Here is a 17,500-nt window from a genome sequence, read left to right as displayed (position 1 = left end):
CTCTCTCTCTCTCTCACTCTCTCTCTCTCTTGTGTTCGTTCTCTGTCACTCTTTCTGTATGCTTTTCTCTTTCACTGACTCCTTCATCCTCACTCTCTTTCTTTCTCACTCAATCCTTTTTCACCCTTACTTCTCTCTCTCTTTTTCCCCCTCCTGCATTCTCTTCTTGACCTTGTCACTCTCTTTCTCCCTCTCTATCCTGTGGACAGATGTCCGTCCAGATTGTTTCATTGATTTGCCACGGCCACCATGTCCTCATCATCCACAACTCTCTGTCTCCCAGCCCACTGCCACTACCCTTCTCTCTCTCTTTGTCTCTCTCTCTCTCTTTCTCTCTCTCTCTTTTTCTCTCTCTCTGTCTTTCTCTCTCCCTGTTCCTCTGTCTGTGTTCTACTTTCCTCCCCTCCGACTCTTTCCTTACTTTTTGCGTTAACACAGTGCAGTTCAGCTAGTTTAATCTTCCTCTCCTCTCCTCTCCTCTCCTCTCCTCTCCTCTCCTCTCCTCTCCTCTCCTCTCCTCACTTCTCCTCTCCTCTCCTCTCCTCCTCCTCCTGTGAGGCCTCTGTTGACACTCTCACACCCAGCATCAGCCTCAGGACTACACCTCTGTTCTTCTACACTATCCCCCTCTCCTTTTCTCTCTCTTTTTCCATTCTCTCCATTGTCTTTTCATTTCTTTCCCTCTAATCTCTTCCCCTGTCAATGTCAGGGTTTTTGGCTTTTAGTTCACAGTATTTACCCACCAAGTTCTGCATACTGTATACATCTACTGTAGTCTCTTGTACCACATAACATAAACCTGTCTAGTATATTTTTCTCTCTCTCTCCTTTTCTCAGTCTCTCTCTGTTCCGTCCCTTGCCACCTCTCTGCACCACTCCGTTCTCCTCTCACCCCTCCATCTCCTCTCTCTCACACCTCTTCATCCTCCTCCTCCTCCTCCTCCATCCCTCCATCCTCTTCCTCCATCCTCTTCCTCCTGCTCCCATTGCCACCCACTCTAATCACCTCCGCAAGCAATTTCACACTTCCACACGCTGCTCCGGTTTGGCCATTGGCATCCCCTCCTGCTCTCTGTGAAAAGCAGCCTACACGCCTTTGTGTGCCCCGCGCACCGCGCAGCACCGCTCGCTAGCGCATCCAGGCGCCTCCGTGCTGCGTCAATAGATGCCGGTCGAAAAGCGCGGCCAATAGCCGTGATTGAGTGTGGCGAGTGTGTGTGCGTGTGTGTGTGTGGGGAGAGGGAGAGAGTGTGTGTGTGTGGGGAGAGAGAGAGAGAGAGGGAAGGGGAGAGAGACGGTGTGTGTGTGTGTGTGTGTGTGTGTGTGTGTGTGTGTGTGTGTGTGTGTGTGTGTGAGATGGAGGGGGAGAGAGAGGGAGGGGGAGAGAGACTGTGTGTGTGTGTGTGTGTGTGTGTGTCTCAGTCTTCACATGTAATCACAGCCACAGTCCCTGGGGTGCTCAGGAGTCTGGCGGTCCACTATCGAGTGTCCACAGTCGTCAGGCGAGTTGGTGTGGCGTCTCGCTTTTGATGAGGCAGCCTCGTGGGAGAGGGGGAGTTTGATGCACTGTCTGTCACTCTCACTCACACACACACACACACACACACTCACACACACACATGCAGAGAGTCATTAGTACTCAGTTCATATGCTATGTTTGTCTCTGTCAATCACTGATACAGAAAATGTACGTCTTAAATCTTACACGTGTGATAGATAGACACATACACACACGCGCACACTCAAACGAAACATCTTGTTATGTTCCTCTCTTGCCTTGATTTGAGAGTGTTTATGTGTGTGTGTGTGTGTGTGTGTGTGTGTGTGTGTGTCTATCAGGAGACAGCTGTTCTCTCCGCTTGCCTCCCTCTCCTCTCCTCTCCCTCAGTGCTTGTCTGGTCCCTTTCTCTCTCTCTGATGGGTTTGTAAACACGCATTTGTCTCAGCTTGTATTCGATTGCTATCACACCCTGTGTGTCTGTTTACAGTCCTGCAGGTTGGTGACTTTCTGCAATTCAAATTCACATGTTGTTTTGACAGGCGTTTTGCTTCCTGGCATTGTGATAAAAGCACAATAGAGAGCTGAAATAAACACAGTTGACATATGCATTAATCAACACACTGACTATCTACTGTATCTCCATCTCTCCCTCCCTTTCTCTCTTCTCTCTCTCTTTTCTCCATCTCTCCCTTTCTCTCTCCATCTCTTTTCTCTTCTCTCTCTCCCCTTTTCTCTCCATCTCTCTCTCTCCATCTCTCTCTCTCTCCCTCTCTCTGTCTGTTTAGATCCATTTTGACGGCTGGACAGATGAGTATGACTACTGGGTGGACACGGACAGTCCAGATCTCCACCCGGCGGGCTGGTGTGCCAAGACTGGACACCCTCTCCAGCCCCCTATCAGTGAGTAGCCCTGAGTCACCCATCTGGCCTGCAGCCTGCCAATGCTACACCCTTCTCTCCATCTCTCTTTCTTACTCCCCCTCCCACTGTCTCTCTCTCTCTCTCTCTCTCTTTCTCTCTCACATCACTTCATATCTTTCTCTCTCTTCATCTCTCTTTCCCCCTCTCTATCTTTCTTTCTCCTTTATCTCTCTCTCCATTTCTCCATATCTCTCCCTCTCTCTCTCTGCCTCTCCCTCACTCTCCTTCCTTATCTCCCCTCATCTGCCTCTGTCAGCCATTCTGCCCCCCATCCATCTCTCTCTCTCTCTCTCTCTCTCTCCATCTAGCTTTGTCCAAATGCCTCTGTCAATGTCTCCCTTCTTAATTAGATGTTCCCTCTCTTTCTCTATCTATCACTAGTTCTCTGTGAGATGGGGCATGCTGAGAGCACCTCCATCTGTGTGTGTGTGTGTGTGTGTGTGTGTGTGTGTGTGTGCGTGCCCAGGCCTGGTGTAAATAAGGATGTGTGGCGAGTGGCAAGGGCTTCTGTCTAGCCATTGATTGGTCCTGATTGTAGCCCTGGTGTGCAGGTGAAGGAGGCCTGTTTCTTATAAAGAGCTCTTTACGAGGGCAGAAAAAAGCACACACACACAGAGATAGATGGCTGATGGAGTTGAGTGCTTTTTCTCTCCATCTTTCTCTCTCTCTCTCTCTCCCTCTCTCCACTTACCATTTGACTGTCTGTCCATTTGGTCTTTTCTCATTCGTTTGCCTGCCAAACCTGGCAAGACAAAACCTAGTGCCTGTCTCTGGTTCTCTCTCTCTCTCTCTCTCTCTCTTTCCATTCCTTCTTTCTTATCTTTCCATTAGTTGTTATGTCTTCCACTCCCTCCTAGTCACTCCGATATCTCAGGTCAGTTGTGTTCAGTGGTGAAGGTGGAGAGGGAACAATGAGCCTTTCTCTCCGCCACCTCTCTCTGCTAATTTCTTCCTTCTGCATCGGTATCCATGGTAACAACGAGGCCGTTGTGAATGCAGAGAAACGGGCTGTCTGTCGGCAGGTCTTGAGCGCGTTCCTGCCTTTTCAGGAACGGAGAGGAGAGAAGAAGAAAAGGCCGAGATAGAGAAAGCACTTGAGAGAGGGAGAGAGAGAGAGAAAGTATGTGTTTTTGTGTGTGTGTGTGTGTGTGTGTGTGTGTGTTAGAGAGAGAGGGAGAGTGAAAGTGTGTGTTTGTTAGAGAGCGATAGAGAATTTGTGTGTGTGTGTGTGTGTGTGTGTGTGTGAGTGCCAGGTCGATGTGTCCTAATAGTGTGTTCTCAGTCCCCCTCTCCCACTACCTCTCCCTCCACACACTGAGTACTTTGAGCATGTGGGATTGACCACATAATATGCCTGTCTGATTTCATAGCCAATTAAGGATATAGATGAGGGAGCTATTCTCGTGTGTGTGTGTGTGTGTGTGTGTGTGTGTGTGTGTGTGTGTGTGTGTGTGTGTGTGTGTGAGCCCTCTGTTAATTACATGAGCACTGTTAAAGCTCACCTCACACCTCTCCCCCATCCCTCTCTCTCACACTTCCCTCTCTCTCCATCCCTCTGTTCTCTTCTGTGCTTTTCTATCTATTCATCTATCTATCTATCTATCTATCTAAACATACTCTCTCTCACTCCCTCTCCATATCTCTCTCCCTCCCTCTCTCTATCCCCCTCTCTCTTTCCCTCACTCCGTCCCTCTTCTTCTGTGCGTTTCTATCTATCTATCCATCTATCTAAACATACCGTCTCTCTCCCTTTATCTCTGTCTCCCTTTCTCTATCCCTCGTTCCTCTTCTTGCTTTTCTATCTATCTAAACATATTCTCTTTCTGCCCCCCCCCTCTCTCTCTCTCTATGTCTCCCTTTCTCCATCCCTTGTTCCTCTTCTTGCTTTTCTATCTATCTAAACATATTCTCCCTCTCTCTCCCTCTCTCTCCCTCTCTCTCTCTCTCCCCCTCTCTCTCTCTCTCTCTCTCTCTCTCCCCCTCTCTCTCTCTCTGTACCCCAGGTCCACAGGAGATGTTTGAGTCGTCGGAGCAGGGCGGCTGCCCGACCCCCGGCTGTAAGGGCGTGGGCCACATCAAAGGGGCTCGCTACTCTGGACACCACAGGTGAGCCGTCCCGTTCCTCTCCCTCTCCGCCCTCTCCCCGCACGCGTGGGTCCACTCCCTCCTACAGGGCCTGGGCTGCCCCCCATGGTCATCGGTTGGAGAGGGTGCACTGTGCTCGGATAATTGGATTCACTCGCCTAGATGTTGTGTGGAGATATACTGTAACAGTAGCAACAACAACAACAACGACTTTATCAAGGCACCCAGAGCACTACACAGTGAAAGGGGAACCCCACTAACCAGCAGCGGGGTGTAGCCCCACCTGGGTGATGCATGGCAGGCAGACACGGTGGAACACCAACCCGCTTCCAGCAGCAACTTAGTTTTCCAAGGAGTTCTCCCATCTGAGTAGGCTACTAACCAAGCCCACACCTGCCTAGCATCAGTAATTCAGCACACACAGGGTATCCGTTGGTCTGGCTGCTGGCACAATAGGCACATAGAGAAATTCTTGTGGTCAGCTCGCCATGCACTATGTTCAAACATCTGGTCACTACTTTCCATTGGAAAAACAGAGCTTTTTTTGGTAAACAAAGATCTTTTATAGACCTGAAGTCGACAAAACAGGTTGTTTTTACTCAAGGACTCAAAAGAGTGATAGAGAGATATCCCTCCTGATTGATGTGAGAAGCTCTGTTATCTCTGTAATGTACAGTAATGGAAAGCCCTGTTGTGCACCCTCTCCTGCTGAAGATGACTTACACACTACACTTCTCTGCTTGTCAGCAGACTCTAATGCATATCCTCCTTCATTACTGGCACAAGGACCGGAGCACTGATTGTCCTTGTGAGTGTGTGTGTGTGTGTGTGTGTGTGTGTGTGTGTGTGTGCGTGGGGGGTAGTGCATGAGCTACACCTGAGTGCAGAGCTCTTGCTATGAAATGCTACGGAGCGCGTGCAGAGCGGCCGTCCTAATTGGCTGTTTTGCGACCACAGCACACTGATAGAAGTGAGCATTTGCTGTGCATTCGCCAGTCTCATCCAGCTCACTTCACACTGATTGTAATCACTTACTTATCTTCTCAGCTCTCTCTTTTCTGCCTTCAATTCACACACACACACACACAGGCACACGTATACAGACGTAATAGCACACACTAATTTATACTGAGTGTCACACACACACACACTTGAACACACATACACACACACACACACTCTTATGCACAAAAGAACATTAGCAAAAAGCCACCCAAGTCTTGCAGAGACACCTCCACCTCCCGCTCCACATCCAAGGCTGTAAATGTGCTCCCGTATGCAGAAAACCCCCCCACCAGCCCCCTAGTGACTCCCGGCAACGAGGCGTCAGCTCAGAGAGCCTGCCGACAATCTGAGGGGTTCTGAACACAGCAGCCATTCCTCAAAGCAGTGCCTCTCAAAGGAGACAAGAAACACTCTCTCTCTCACACACACACACATACACGCACACACACCCCTCCAGACTTCATCATTTGGAGTCTCTGGACCTCTCTGGGCTTCATTGCCAGTGATGTGAGACTGCACGCACGGAGAGTGAAACTCCTGCGATGGCCTCGGCCTGCCTGAAATCCACCGTTATTTCCACCACCTGCCTCTCCAAATGTGCTAATTGGCTCAGCCATATGGATGAAGGAGGAAAGTGGAGAATCGTCCTGTTGTGATCATGTGAGCTACTCCGTAGTGTTTTTTTTAAGGCTATCATTCTTGGGCGACGTGACTGAAGCATTATATTTTATCACTCTTTTGTTTTAATTAGCAATTCTAGCACTCGTCCAGTGTGCCAGGCAGTTTCAGTACTTGTTGTTTACCGGTTGTTTACCTGTTGTTGTTGACACTCATATTGTGGCTCAGTGTCTGCCAAAGCCCTTGTAGGAGATGTGACTAAGCCTAATTAAGAAGGGACCGGAGGAGGTCACTTGACATTTAGTGTGTGTGTGTGTGTGTGTGTGTGTGTGTGTGCGTGGGGGGGGGGGGGGGGGTATTCTGGATGACAGACCAGTGCTGTTAGCCTGGCTTTGTTTGTTTATTTGTGTTTTTGTTTGTTTGTTTGTTTGTTTGTAAATGAGGGAATATTTAGTGGGCAGCTGGAGGAGAACTTTAGGCGAGAGATAATGACTCAAGATGTCTCATTATGCTAAGGCTGGCTGACAGCAGCCAGAGAAGAATGAAGAACTGATAACAAGAGAGAGAGAGAGAGAGAGAGAGAGAGAGAATAGTAGAGGGCAGACACAATAAGAGATGCACACAACAACAGGAGGGGGAGGAAATACAGAAGAGAAAAGAGAGCAAGACAGACTGCATTGGAGGGGAAGAAGAAAGGCAGAAGGAATTGATAACAGCGGAAACAAAGCTCACCTGAGTTCCTCTCCCCACAGAGAGTCTTCCCGCACACACTCACACACACGCACACACTGACACACACACACACACACACAGCGCTGTGATGTTATTTCAACATCCACATATTTATATGCTAATAGCTCTAATCCAGGAAGAATTCTCCTCTGCAGTAGACCTGCGCCAGTGTGAATGCACCTCTTGAGGAATGGGGAAAGTGCTCTCTTACCTCAGTGGGGGGCCATCAGGTAAACAGTGAGCCCAACACTGAATCTGAGCATTGCCTATTTATCTATTGATGATGAGAAATGCATCGTGTTTGGCTCTTTGGGGTTTAAAGCGGCAAGGCCCCTGTTTGGTATTATAGAAAGATACCCTGCCTAGGATGGAGATGCTGTTTTTATCGATTTATTTATGTTTTTTATGCTCTGTAATCTGGCATAAAGAACAGCAGTGGTGAGTCATGCTTCAATTCAGAAGGCGCAGAAGAGTACACTTTCACAGGTGAATTGACATTGTGAATAATTCCATCTTTCTGAGTCACTGACTGGCAGATACTGTACATACTGTAGTTAAAGCCACAGCGAAGGCCGTGCTTCACTCTTCCCCCTGGTAACCAGAGACAGAAAAACATGCACCTCCATGTAAACGTAATGAAGACTCATGCTCTGACGAAGCCACAAGCTGTCGCAACGCGCAAGCCCACCTAAATGAAAGGCTTTTTAATTATAAAAAGCAGTGTGCCTTTGGGGTTTTTTGGTGAGACATAGCCTACACCCCTCAAACAAGCTTCACAAGTCAAACCAACCTCTCCAAGAAGTAATGAAGACTCTTCACACAGCTGTTAAATTGGCAGACCCGGTCCTTTGTAGGGACTTATCACCCCTCTCCTCATCTCCAGAGGTGTAAAGGTCTAGCTTCAGAGAGTGAAAGTCCTGTCACATTTTTAATTATAATTAGCTGATTCACTTAATTAACTATTAAGCCAGGTAGATCAGCTAGTTAGTGAAATCACCTGCGCTAAGCGCACAGGTAGAACCAATACATGGCAGGACTTTTACTCTCTGAAGTTGGACTTTAACACCTCTGCTCTTCTCATATCTCCCTGACCGCGCGAGCAACTGTCTTCTGGTTCTGTTTCAGTGCGGTGGGGTGCCCGTATTCGGACATCAACATCAACAAGGACTCGGTGCTGCCCGACCGGCTGAGCGGGGAGATGCCCGGCAGCGCGCCCGGCGTGGGCAGGCCCAGGAGGGTGGAGCCCGGCCCCGAGACGTCCGCCAGCACGGCAGAGTAAGTACCTGGGCACGGGGGAAACAGGAAGTGGACAGGTGAAGCAGCACTCTGTGATGTTGTGATAGACCCTCTCAACGGCGTTAACAAACATGTGCGTTTCTAATGTCAGTGGCAATGTCATTGTGGATTAATTTGTATAGTACATGTAAAGAACAACTACAGTTAACAGTTGAGTGCTGTTTCAAAGGCATTCCCGGTGACAACAAAATTGAGCTAATTGTTACTTGGGGACAGAAAAAAGGTTTTCGACAAGTCATTTTGTAGAACATCACGCTAAAGGTTTATTCATTTTCGTAAAGTTATCTGTGTTAGTTCTGAACGTTTCAACCGCAGAACCCTCTAGGAATAGTTTGAAAAGGTTTATTGATCTGCGGTTATTTGACGTTTATTTTTGACTGCACACTGTTCTGTGGGCTGTGGATTTGGGCTGGTGTGCTGCAGCGCTGTACTGTAATTCTCGAATGGGAGCTGAGCTGACGTGTCCGTGAGAGGGGGCTGAGCAGTAACTGGGCTGAGGCTCGCTGTGCTGCTGGAGGAAAAGCTCCACCGTTGCGTTGCTCTGGCGGTCTGTGATCTGTGATGTTCTCTGATGCTGCTGCTCTGCACACTGCTGTGAAGTCTGATGATACAGCTGTACTGGTGACACGTGGATAGAGGCGTGGTGCATTTATGATTTTGTTTGTTTGTTTGTTTGTTTGTTTAGTTAGTTAGTTAGTTAGTTAGTTAGTGGTAAACCACAGCAAATATGCAAGAAAAACAGTATACATATACAGCCTGCAGTGCCTGGATGGCAGGTGTGCTTGTGACAAGATGCCCTTGTGTCCAGTCCTGGTCAGTTGGACCCTCTTCTCTTTCTCCACTGTATTCTTCCATGCTGCTCTGGCTGGCTCTAAAAACCACTCACGTTTTATATTCGCCCTCTTGAACATGGCTGCTGTTGATTGGGTGGATGAGTTTTGAAATGTCTTTCAAGGTTAAGAATCCAGAAAGTCACTTGGATGTTTTCGCAGATCTCTGTTCTGTGTTAGTGAGTGTTAATTGTGTGCTCAGAACAGGCCTCTCACCCTCTCACCCCCCACCCCACCCCTACACACACACACACACACCACACCACCACCTCTCAGTCGTCTAACACTGAAGTCAACGTTTTATATTTCTCTCTTTCGTCAGTCACACTTCAAAAATACCAACAAGGGGAACTAAACTCCTCTCTTATGACGCACACAGCAGCACCACACTGTGTTTTTAAGAGGAGATGCTAGACTTGTGAGCTACATACTGTATCTCCCCTCTGCTCCACAGCAAGCAGTCACAGCACCCCAAAGCCACACGTTGAAGTTAAATTGACTGATATTTTAGCAGACAGTCATCCAAAGTGACGCAGACTCTTAACGGCGGGTATTGCACCCAGGTGGTTCAGTGGCGTTTACTGCTGCTCTGCCATGCCCTCACATGTGTCTCCTCTGCCCCACAGCAAGCAGTCCGCTGGCCCAAGCTTGGGTCACCAGGAGAGGCCTGGACGTCCAGAGAAGCCCAGCGCTGCGCCCAGCTCCATGGAGCCACCCCTCAAGAAGCCTGCAGGGACGGAGCCAAAGAGACGGTGTGTGTGTGTATTTGTGTATGTGCGTATGTGTGTGTAATGTGCGTGTGTTTGTGTGTGTGTTTGTGTATTTGTGCATGTGTGTGCAGATATGTGTGTGTGTGTGTGTGTGTGTGTGTGTGTGTGTGTGTGTGTATTTGTGCATGTGCGTATGTGTGTGCAGATATGTGTGTGTGTGTGTGTGTGTGTGCGCGCGCGTGTGTGTGTGTCTATGTGTGCATGCGTGTGTGTGTGTGCGCGCGCGCGCGCGTGTGTGTGTGTCTATGTGTGCATGCGTGTGTGTGTGTGTGTTGATTGGTGTGGCCTTTGTAGGTCTGCATATGAGTATGTGTCTCTGTGTCCGTTTGAATATTAATCTTCAGCTGTTTCATATGGAATAGGCATCATTAAAATATGTGTGTGTGTGTGTGTGTGTGTGTGTGTGTGTGTGCATCCACCTGTGTGTGCTACAGCGCTGTGAGGGGTGCTGGGGCTACCTCTCCCATAGACGCCTCTCATAGGAGTCATCTCATCAGCTCGTCTGATTTGTCACACCTCAACTGGCAGTCGCTCAAGCTGAATGAGACACACTCCAGCGCCGTGTCTCTGTGTGTGTGTGTGTGTGTGTGTCTATGTCTATGTCTGTGTCTGTGTCTGACACCCTCACACCTCTCTCATGCGTGTTTATCCTGTAGTTTCTCATCACACATCCAGACCTGTCATAGGCCTAAGGCACGTTCAAACTCCAGGACTGCAGTTAAATGTTTATTCTGGGATTGAACATACCCACTCAGGCCCGACTACTTCACCTCCTCAAGGAACTGCTGCTGCTGGTTGTGTCTGACCAAATGTGTACCGAGCATAATGAGATAGATTGGCAGTCAAGGTCGAGCCAAGGTCGGCGCCAAAAGAATGAATCCGGCGCGTGTCTGACAGATATACATGCAAACAGCCTCTGTTATTATGTCATTAGAGTTTATATAGAGCAGCAATTTACATTGTGTGCCCTATATCAAATCCGTCTCACAAACAACAACAACAAAAAAACGTGGAGGGTCTTTGATTGAAGGAGCATGCCTGGTCCGTAGCTTGTGACTGCTACTGTGTGGATGGTGTGGGTAGGGTCTCTGTGCACTGCAGTAGGGGCTCCTGGAGAGCCTGTGGCTTCTGGCTAAGCAGCAGGGATCTGAGGGCTCTCCGCTTTGAGCTCCAGCTCTGGAAATAACATCCTCAGAGCACCAGCAACCAGCGCCAAGGTGTCTGTGTCTGAGAGACAGAGAGAGGGAAAGAGACCGACGGACGGAAGGAGAGAGATCTCTCTTGGTACCTGTGTGTGAGAGAGAGAGAGAGAGAGAGAGAGTGAGCGAGAGAGAGAAAAAAAAAGGAGAAAGATCTTCTCTCTTGGCACCTGCGTATGCGTCTGCCTATGTGGAACGTGTCTGCCTGTGTATGGGTAGATGACATGACGTGGCTTTTTCACCGTCACAGAAGATAAAACACAATTAATTTCACATTTTCACATTTTAAAATACTGTAAAAGGTTAAACATTTTCTTGCTTTACATGAATTTGTTGTTTTAATACCTGAGTTATTTATCGCTTTTCAGAACTTTGAGCCAAACCTTACAATTGTCCTATGGTGTGATGGTAGACAACATAATCATATAAATATTAACTTTTATAAATAGAGGAAATAATGTTTCAAATTTTTAATGAACGCTCCTGGCATAATTGTGCAAGTGTCTATTTTACTAAGTGGCAATCACTTTTCCCATACATACATTTCTAAAATGGTAGGAACTCCGTAAAGTTCGTCACAGAAAAAAATGTCCTTTGGTGTTATGCAATAACCTGATGTTAAGTTGGCCAAAATCATGGACAAATACATTTAGTTGAAAGACCCCATTCAAGGTCATGTGACTGAAGACCCCAATGAAGCCCTGGAGCAGTGAACATGGTGAGAATTTCTCTCAAGAGTTGTTCAAATATTCAATTATGTTTTCAGACCACTGAAGTTGTTAAGTTTTTTTGTCCTTTGGTGTGACACCCCTAAATGCCATTTTTGTATTAAAATTTGTATTTTTAACAGCAGGACTATGTAATATTATGCAAATGCATGATGCCAGTTGCTAATGACAGCTCAGTTAGTATTAGCATGGTCATTAACTGCCACAAAAGCTTAAATGTCCTTTGGTGTGACAGGAAATGTCCTTTGGTGTGACACTTATAATGACTTAAATTCAAATATTTATTGCTATTTTAGAGACGACATACAATGTTCTGAAGTGTTACTAAAGCAACTATAATATAAAGTACATGAATCTAAAACTTTTTTTTTTTATAACAGAAAGAACCTCCCTGCAGGACCTGTGGCCCAACCTGCCCTGGAACTTCCAGTGTTGCCACCAACGAATAGAATGTCATTGTAGATAATTGTGTCAAGTATGATTAAAAACTGCTCTAACAGCTGAAAAAACAGCCTGACCAGCTTAGGGTGGTTTGCTGGTTGACCAGCTTGTTAACCAGCTTGTTTGACCACCTATGATGGTTAACCAGCTATAGACCAGCAAAAGTCATGCAAAAACATACCTGCAGCTTACGATGGTAATTCTGCTGGTTTTGCTTGTCGTACCATCTCACGCTGGTCATTTTAGTTGGTGTTGCTGGTCTACATTACTGGTTTTTACTGGTCATGCCAGCTTATGTTGGTCATACTAGCAAACCAGTATGGCCATCTTACACCTACAATGTCAAGCTTGGCAGGCTGGTCACCAGCATGACCATCTCACACCAGCTGTATCCCACACGACAGGCTGGTCACACCAGCATGACCAGCTTCCTTAGATGGTCACGCCAGCATGTCCACCTGGTGGCCTAACCAGTTATACCAGCAAAGACCAGCAATAGCTGGAGGAAAACCAGCAAAAAACAGCTAAAACCAGCTACCAACATCAACATGGTTTCTTGCTATTTTTCAGTAGGGATGTTTTAGATAGAGTGTACTTCATGAATGTAACGCAATGTTTTAAAATGGAATTTCCCTATTGAGGATTATGGTCCCTCTTTTGGCGATCAAAAACGGATGGTCAGAAGCACAACGTTTATAGACATTAAAGGCATGGCAGTCCACATTAACTAATTTAATGGTGTGATTTTGTCAGGTGCCGGACACAAAAGGGTTGTTCTTATGTCTCTTAATCAGTCATGGGTGTGTTTTGGGCGTAACATCCTTTAAAACAATGAGAATAATATCTATCATTTCCTTCAACAGCAAACAATGCAACTTCACACAGCAGCACATTTGAAGGAATCTGCATGCACACAAGACTATATGGAACAGGGATTCCACTAAACCTTGCTTTACTTGTGACTAGCAGAGTTTAGCCTACATGCATCTGCACTCACCTATTATTTGAACTCATAGACAAACTGAAACTTCACCGTGGTTTCATAGTCGACAAATTAGTTCAACACAGTTAAGTACTATTACTATTGACTGACAATGGGTTATCATCAAAAAAAATAGCCTGGAAAAAGCAACACTTATCCAACAAATGTCCTCCTTTATCACTGTTACAATAAACACTACATATATTCTGACTCACTTCATGCAATAGCTATCTTTGTCCTTCAGTGTGACATTTTGTCCTATAGTGTGACAAACATAAAACAACAGAAAAACATCCTTAATTTCAAAACGTACTTTAAAAAAAGCCAGGTTTGGCATGAGGGGAGCTCCAATAATGGCTCCTCTTAGATAGGTACAATTTCAAACAGTTTTGTAAGGTTAGCGGAAAAAAATGTATCGACATTCATAGGAAAAAGTCAATCAAGTTCATCTATTCATGGTGAAAATGATTGTAATTAGAACTTTTATGTGAAATAAATATAATTTTAAGAAAAGAATGATTTAATAATGTGAACAATTCTGTTTCATGTATTTTTAAATGTTATTCAATATCATTTCTTAGTACTTTTTAAATGTCACACCATAGGACACATTCACAGTGCAGATGAGTGTAAACGTGGAAAAAATAGGTGAGGTCATTGACGAAATGAGTGACCACTATTATTTTCAGAAACTACAGTTTCCATACTACATAAATATTTGTATTTTTTCTTTAAAAATTATGTTTTCCAAAAAAAACACTTTTTCTTGGCCAGATGTCAACTACCCGTATGCGTCTGCTTATGTGGACGTGCTGGTGTGCACACTGATGTGTGTGCCTATCAGTTCCTCGTACTCAATGTTCTCTCCATTAGCCCCCTTGAGCCTAGCCTAGCCTAGCCTAGCGTAGCGTAGCTGCACGAGTAGTCGACAGGGCTGGCCGGGAGCTCTCCACAGCCGTCTGACCAACTTGACCTTTCAGTCCCCCATCCCCCTCTTTCATTTCCTTTGCTTTCCATTACTCTCATTCTTCCTCTCATCCCTCTCTCTCCTCTTCTCTCGTCTCCTCTGACAGAGTGGGGCGACCTTGTAAGCAGAAGAAGGTCGAGGAGCCGGTGGTGGTGGTGGAGGAGGAGGAGGCGGAGAGCGAGGTGTCCTCCATTAACGAAACCAAAGGTACGCTCACTCACTCACGCGCGCGCTTTCAGCTGTGTTTGTTAGTATTAGTGTTAGTGTGTGTGTGTGTGTGTGTGTGTGTGTGTGTGTGTGAGAGAGAGAAAGTGAGGTTGTTTATTTTGTGTGTGTGTGTTTGGGTGCATATGTGTGCTCTGTTTGCAGCCACTAATGTGTCTCCCATCACGTTAATTTCTTCAGTCTGATATTTCTCCCAAGAGCTCTCTGCCTGTCTCATAACCATTAAAGTATTTCTTCACCTTTACTCCGCCACCTTACCCTTACCTTTTGCAATAGCTCAGCAGCCAATAAATCCCCTCAGTGTCCATCAGCGGGCAGATCTCTGAGCTCCACTCCTCCTCGTGGGCTCTGTGCAATCGCTCCGTCCCCTGATCTATAAAAGCTTTGAGAGGCGGAAGGTGTGGCGCCTCATGGCCCCTCAGTGCTCAGGGATGCTGCTGCAGGAGCCAGCTGCTGGGGCTCTCCTCCAGGCCCAGCATACAGCACACGCCGGCCTGCCTGCCTGCCTAGCTGCTGCCATGCACACCTGCTCTCTCTCTTTCTCTCGCGCGCGCGCTCTTTCTCTCTCTCTCTCACTCTCTCTCTCACTCTCTCTCTCTCTCTCTCTCTCTCTCTCTTCCTCTGTCTCGTCTCTTTCTTTCTTGCTGTCTCTTAATCTCTCTCTCTTCCTTTCTCTCCTCTCTTTCTTTCCTCTCTTTCTCTCTCTCCCTCTCTCCTCTCTTTACTTTCGTCTCTAGCTCTCTCTCATTTCTCTCTTTCTCTTTATCTCTCTCTCCCTCTCTCCTCTCTTTACTTTCGTCTCTAGCTCTCTCTCATTTCTCTCTTTCTCTTTATCTCTCTCTCCCTCTCTCTCTCTCCTCTCTTTCTGTCACCTCTCCCTCTCTCTCTCATCTCTCTCTTTCTCTTTATCGCTCTCTCTCTCTCCTGTCTTTCTTTCGTCTCTCCCTCTCTCACATCTCTCTCTTTCTCTCTCTAATCTCCCTCTCTTTCCTCTCTCTCTTTCTCTCTACCTCTCTGGGTTCCTCTCCTCTCTCTCTCTCTGTCTTCGGTGACTCATGCTTCCAGAATTCCACCTCTTTTGTGTGTGTGTGTGTGTGTGTGTGTGTGTGTGTGTGTGTGAGGGTGAGGGAGAGAGAGGGAGAGAGAGGGGGCAGGAGTCTTTGTGCATCTCTGTGTCTTTGTTGAGGCCGTTCACCTTGGTACATTCTTCAGTGTGTCGCGGTGCGTGTGTGTGTGTGTGTTTTTGCCATGAAACTCTTTAGGAGTCTCGCCCTCTTTCAGAACTTTCAGGACTGTGCTCATTTCATCTGTGTGTGTGTGTTTGAGATGAGTTTCTTTGTATCTCTGCTTCTGTAGAATATTCAAGGCCGCTCACCTGTGTGTGTGTGTGTGTGTGTGTGTGTGTGTGTGTGTGTGGACCTTTTGTCAAGTGAAGAGAAAGGCCATGTGACTACTGTAATGAGACTGCTCTAAGGGGCTGGACTGGGAGAGACTGAGATGGAGAGAGAGACAGAGAGAGAGAGACGGAGATGGAGTGAGAGGAAGAGATGGAGACAGAAAAAGAGAGAGACAGAGATGGAGAGAGAGAGACGGAGATAGAGAGAGAGAGGCATAGTGATCGTCACGTCAGACCCCAGCAGTGCATGAAAGCCTCGGGGTTGAAAGGGGGCATCAAACGGTCTTGGCCCTGGGGCTTTCCTTTTCTCTTTCTTTCTTTTGTGGAAATTTCTTTTCCAGTATTGACCGAATCAGCATCTACAGGACTGGCCCTATAAAAGCTGTTTGGAAAAGATAACGACGTGCGCATATTTTACTCTATGGTCTCTATACGCCGCGTTTAAGGAGGCCCTTTACACCAAATGCATGTTTTTTTTCTAATGCACACTCATTGCATAACACACATGGCTTCTGAGGTAAAAGTAAAATTGCGTTTTCATTTAACGGTAGTCTTTTTGATACAGCTGAGCTGTACTGAACATACATTAAGGGGTTCGTATATTTTTACCGTCTCTGGAATATAGGAGATTACAGGGCAGAGTTATGGGGCTGCTATTGTGTTAGGATTAAATTAACTTGAATAGGAACAGAGGTGTAAGCAGGTTTATTGAAAGGGTTGCAGGAAACACTGAAAGTGAACTCGGTGAATGAAAGCGCGTTTACAGTACAACTTTTCTTTATCTCGAAAACTGCCATTTTGATGGTTAGATTCGCTGGGGCGACTCTACACTCTTAAAGCGAATGTGTTGGAAACAACACAAACTGTGTTGTGCCTATCTGGACACAGAGACGTGTTGTTTTCAACACATTCATTTCATTCATTCATCAGTGTATGCATCTTCTGTACTGTATATTGAGTCTGAAGTGCATAGATGAATATCCACTTGTGGGAAGCATGAAATAAAATCCCAACGATTCACTGGTGCGGCATGATGAGGAGATTGCAGTCCAAATATAACCTATCCATCCAAGCGTTTGTGAACGACATAAACGGCAGATATCATCAGAGCCGTAATGGCTACAATAAACAGACACCTGTCAGGGTTCACGGAGTTCACACTCAAACTGTCGCTCCAAGGCAAACAGCAGTTTTCATTTTGCTGCGTCTGTTGAGAGAGAGAAAAATGACCTCACTCTGCTGGACGTCACTGTTATTTTATGCTTATCGCTTGAGATTTCTCAGAGAATATTAGTTGAAGGCCATCCAGTTCCAACATTATTCAGTCCCCAATCTGTCAAAACATTTCACATTATATAATCTTGTGCACAATAGTCTCTTGTTTCAGATCGTTTCTCCCTCTCTGTGTGTGTGTGTGTGTGTGTGTGTGTGTGTGTGTGTGTGTGTGTGTGTTTCTTTCTTCTGATTTTGAACTTGGGCTCCTTGCCTTTAGCGTTCAAACACTCTTAAAAATAAACTCCCTCAAAATAAGCCTTTCTCATCCCGTATCAATTTCAAAGCGAGTTCAGTCCAGTTCTCATCAGTAACCCTGGCTGTCGGTCGAGAGGCTGGGAACAGCGCTTTGGCCAGAGCAAGATGTCTTCTCTCCTTAGCAAGCGTACCATTAACAGCAGAATAAAAGACTTCCTCCGTCCGGCTGAAAGCATCGTGTATTGTCCACTCACTGAAGTTTCCGGAAGGCCATAAATTATGATTCATAAGTTAAGTGGAAGTACAAGCAGAGAAGGTGACTTGAGCAGAGAAA

At 46.5% G+C, this 17,500-nt stretch overlaps 1 protein-coding gene across 1 annotated transcript in view; it reads left to right on the top strand.

Moving 5' to 3' along the window:
* l3mbtl3 (L3MBTL histone methyl-lysine binding protein 3) overlaps positions 1 to 17,500 on the top strand; it is a 47,722-nt gene that overhangs the window by 22,480 nt on the left and 7,742 nt on the right. The window contains exons 15-19 of the mRNA XM_062550818.1: positions 2,287 to 2,401; positions 4,426 to 4,528; positions 7,988 to 8,137; positions 9,615 to 9,740; positions 14,182 to 14,282. Coding sequence (XP_062406802.1) covers positions 2,287 to 2,401; positions 4,426 to 4,528; positions 7,988 to 8,137; positions 9,615 to 9,740; positions 14,182 to 14,282 — 595 coding nt within the window. The remainder of the gene's footprint in view (positions 1 to 2,286; positions 2,402 to 4,425; positions 4,529 to 7,987; positions 8,138 to 9,614; positions 9,741 to 14,181; positions 14,283 to 17,500) is intronic.

Source organism: Sardina pilchardus, chromosome 12 (assembly GCF_963854185.1).
Source record: "Sardina pilchardus chromosome 12, fSarPil1.1, whole genome shotgun sequence".
Lineage (NCBI taxonomy): Eukaryota > Metazoa > Chordata > Actinopteri > Clupeiformes > Clupeidae > Sardina > Sardina pilchardus.
Note: the sequence above shows the minus strand (reverse complement) of the source record. Positions and strands in the feature narration are given on the sequence as shown.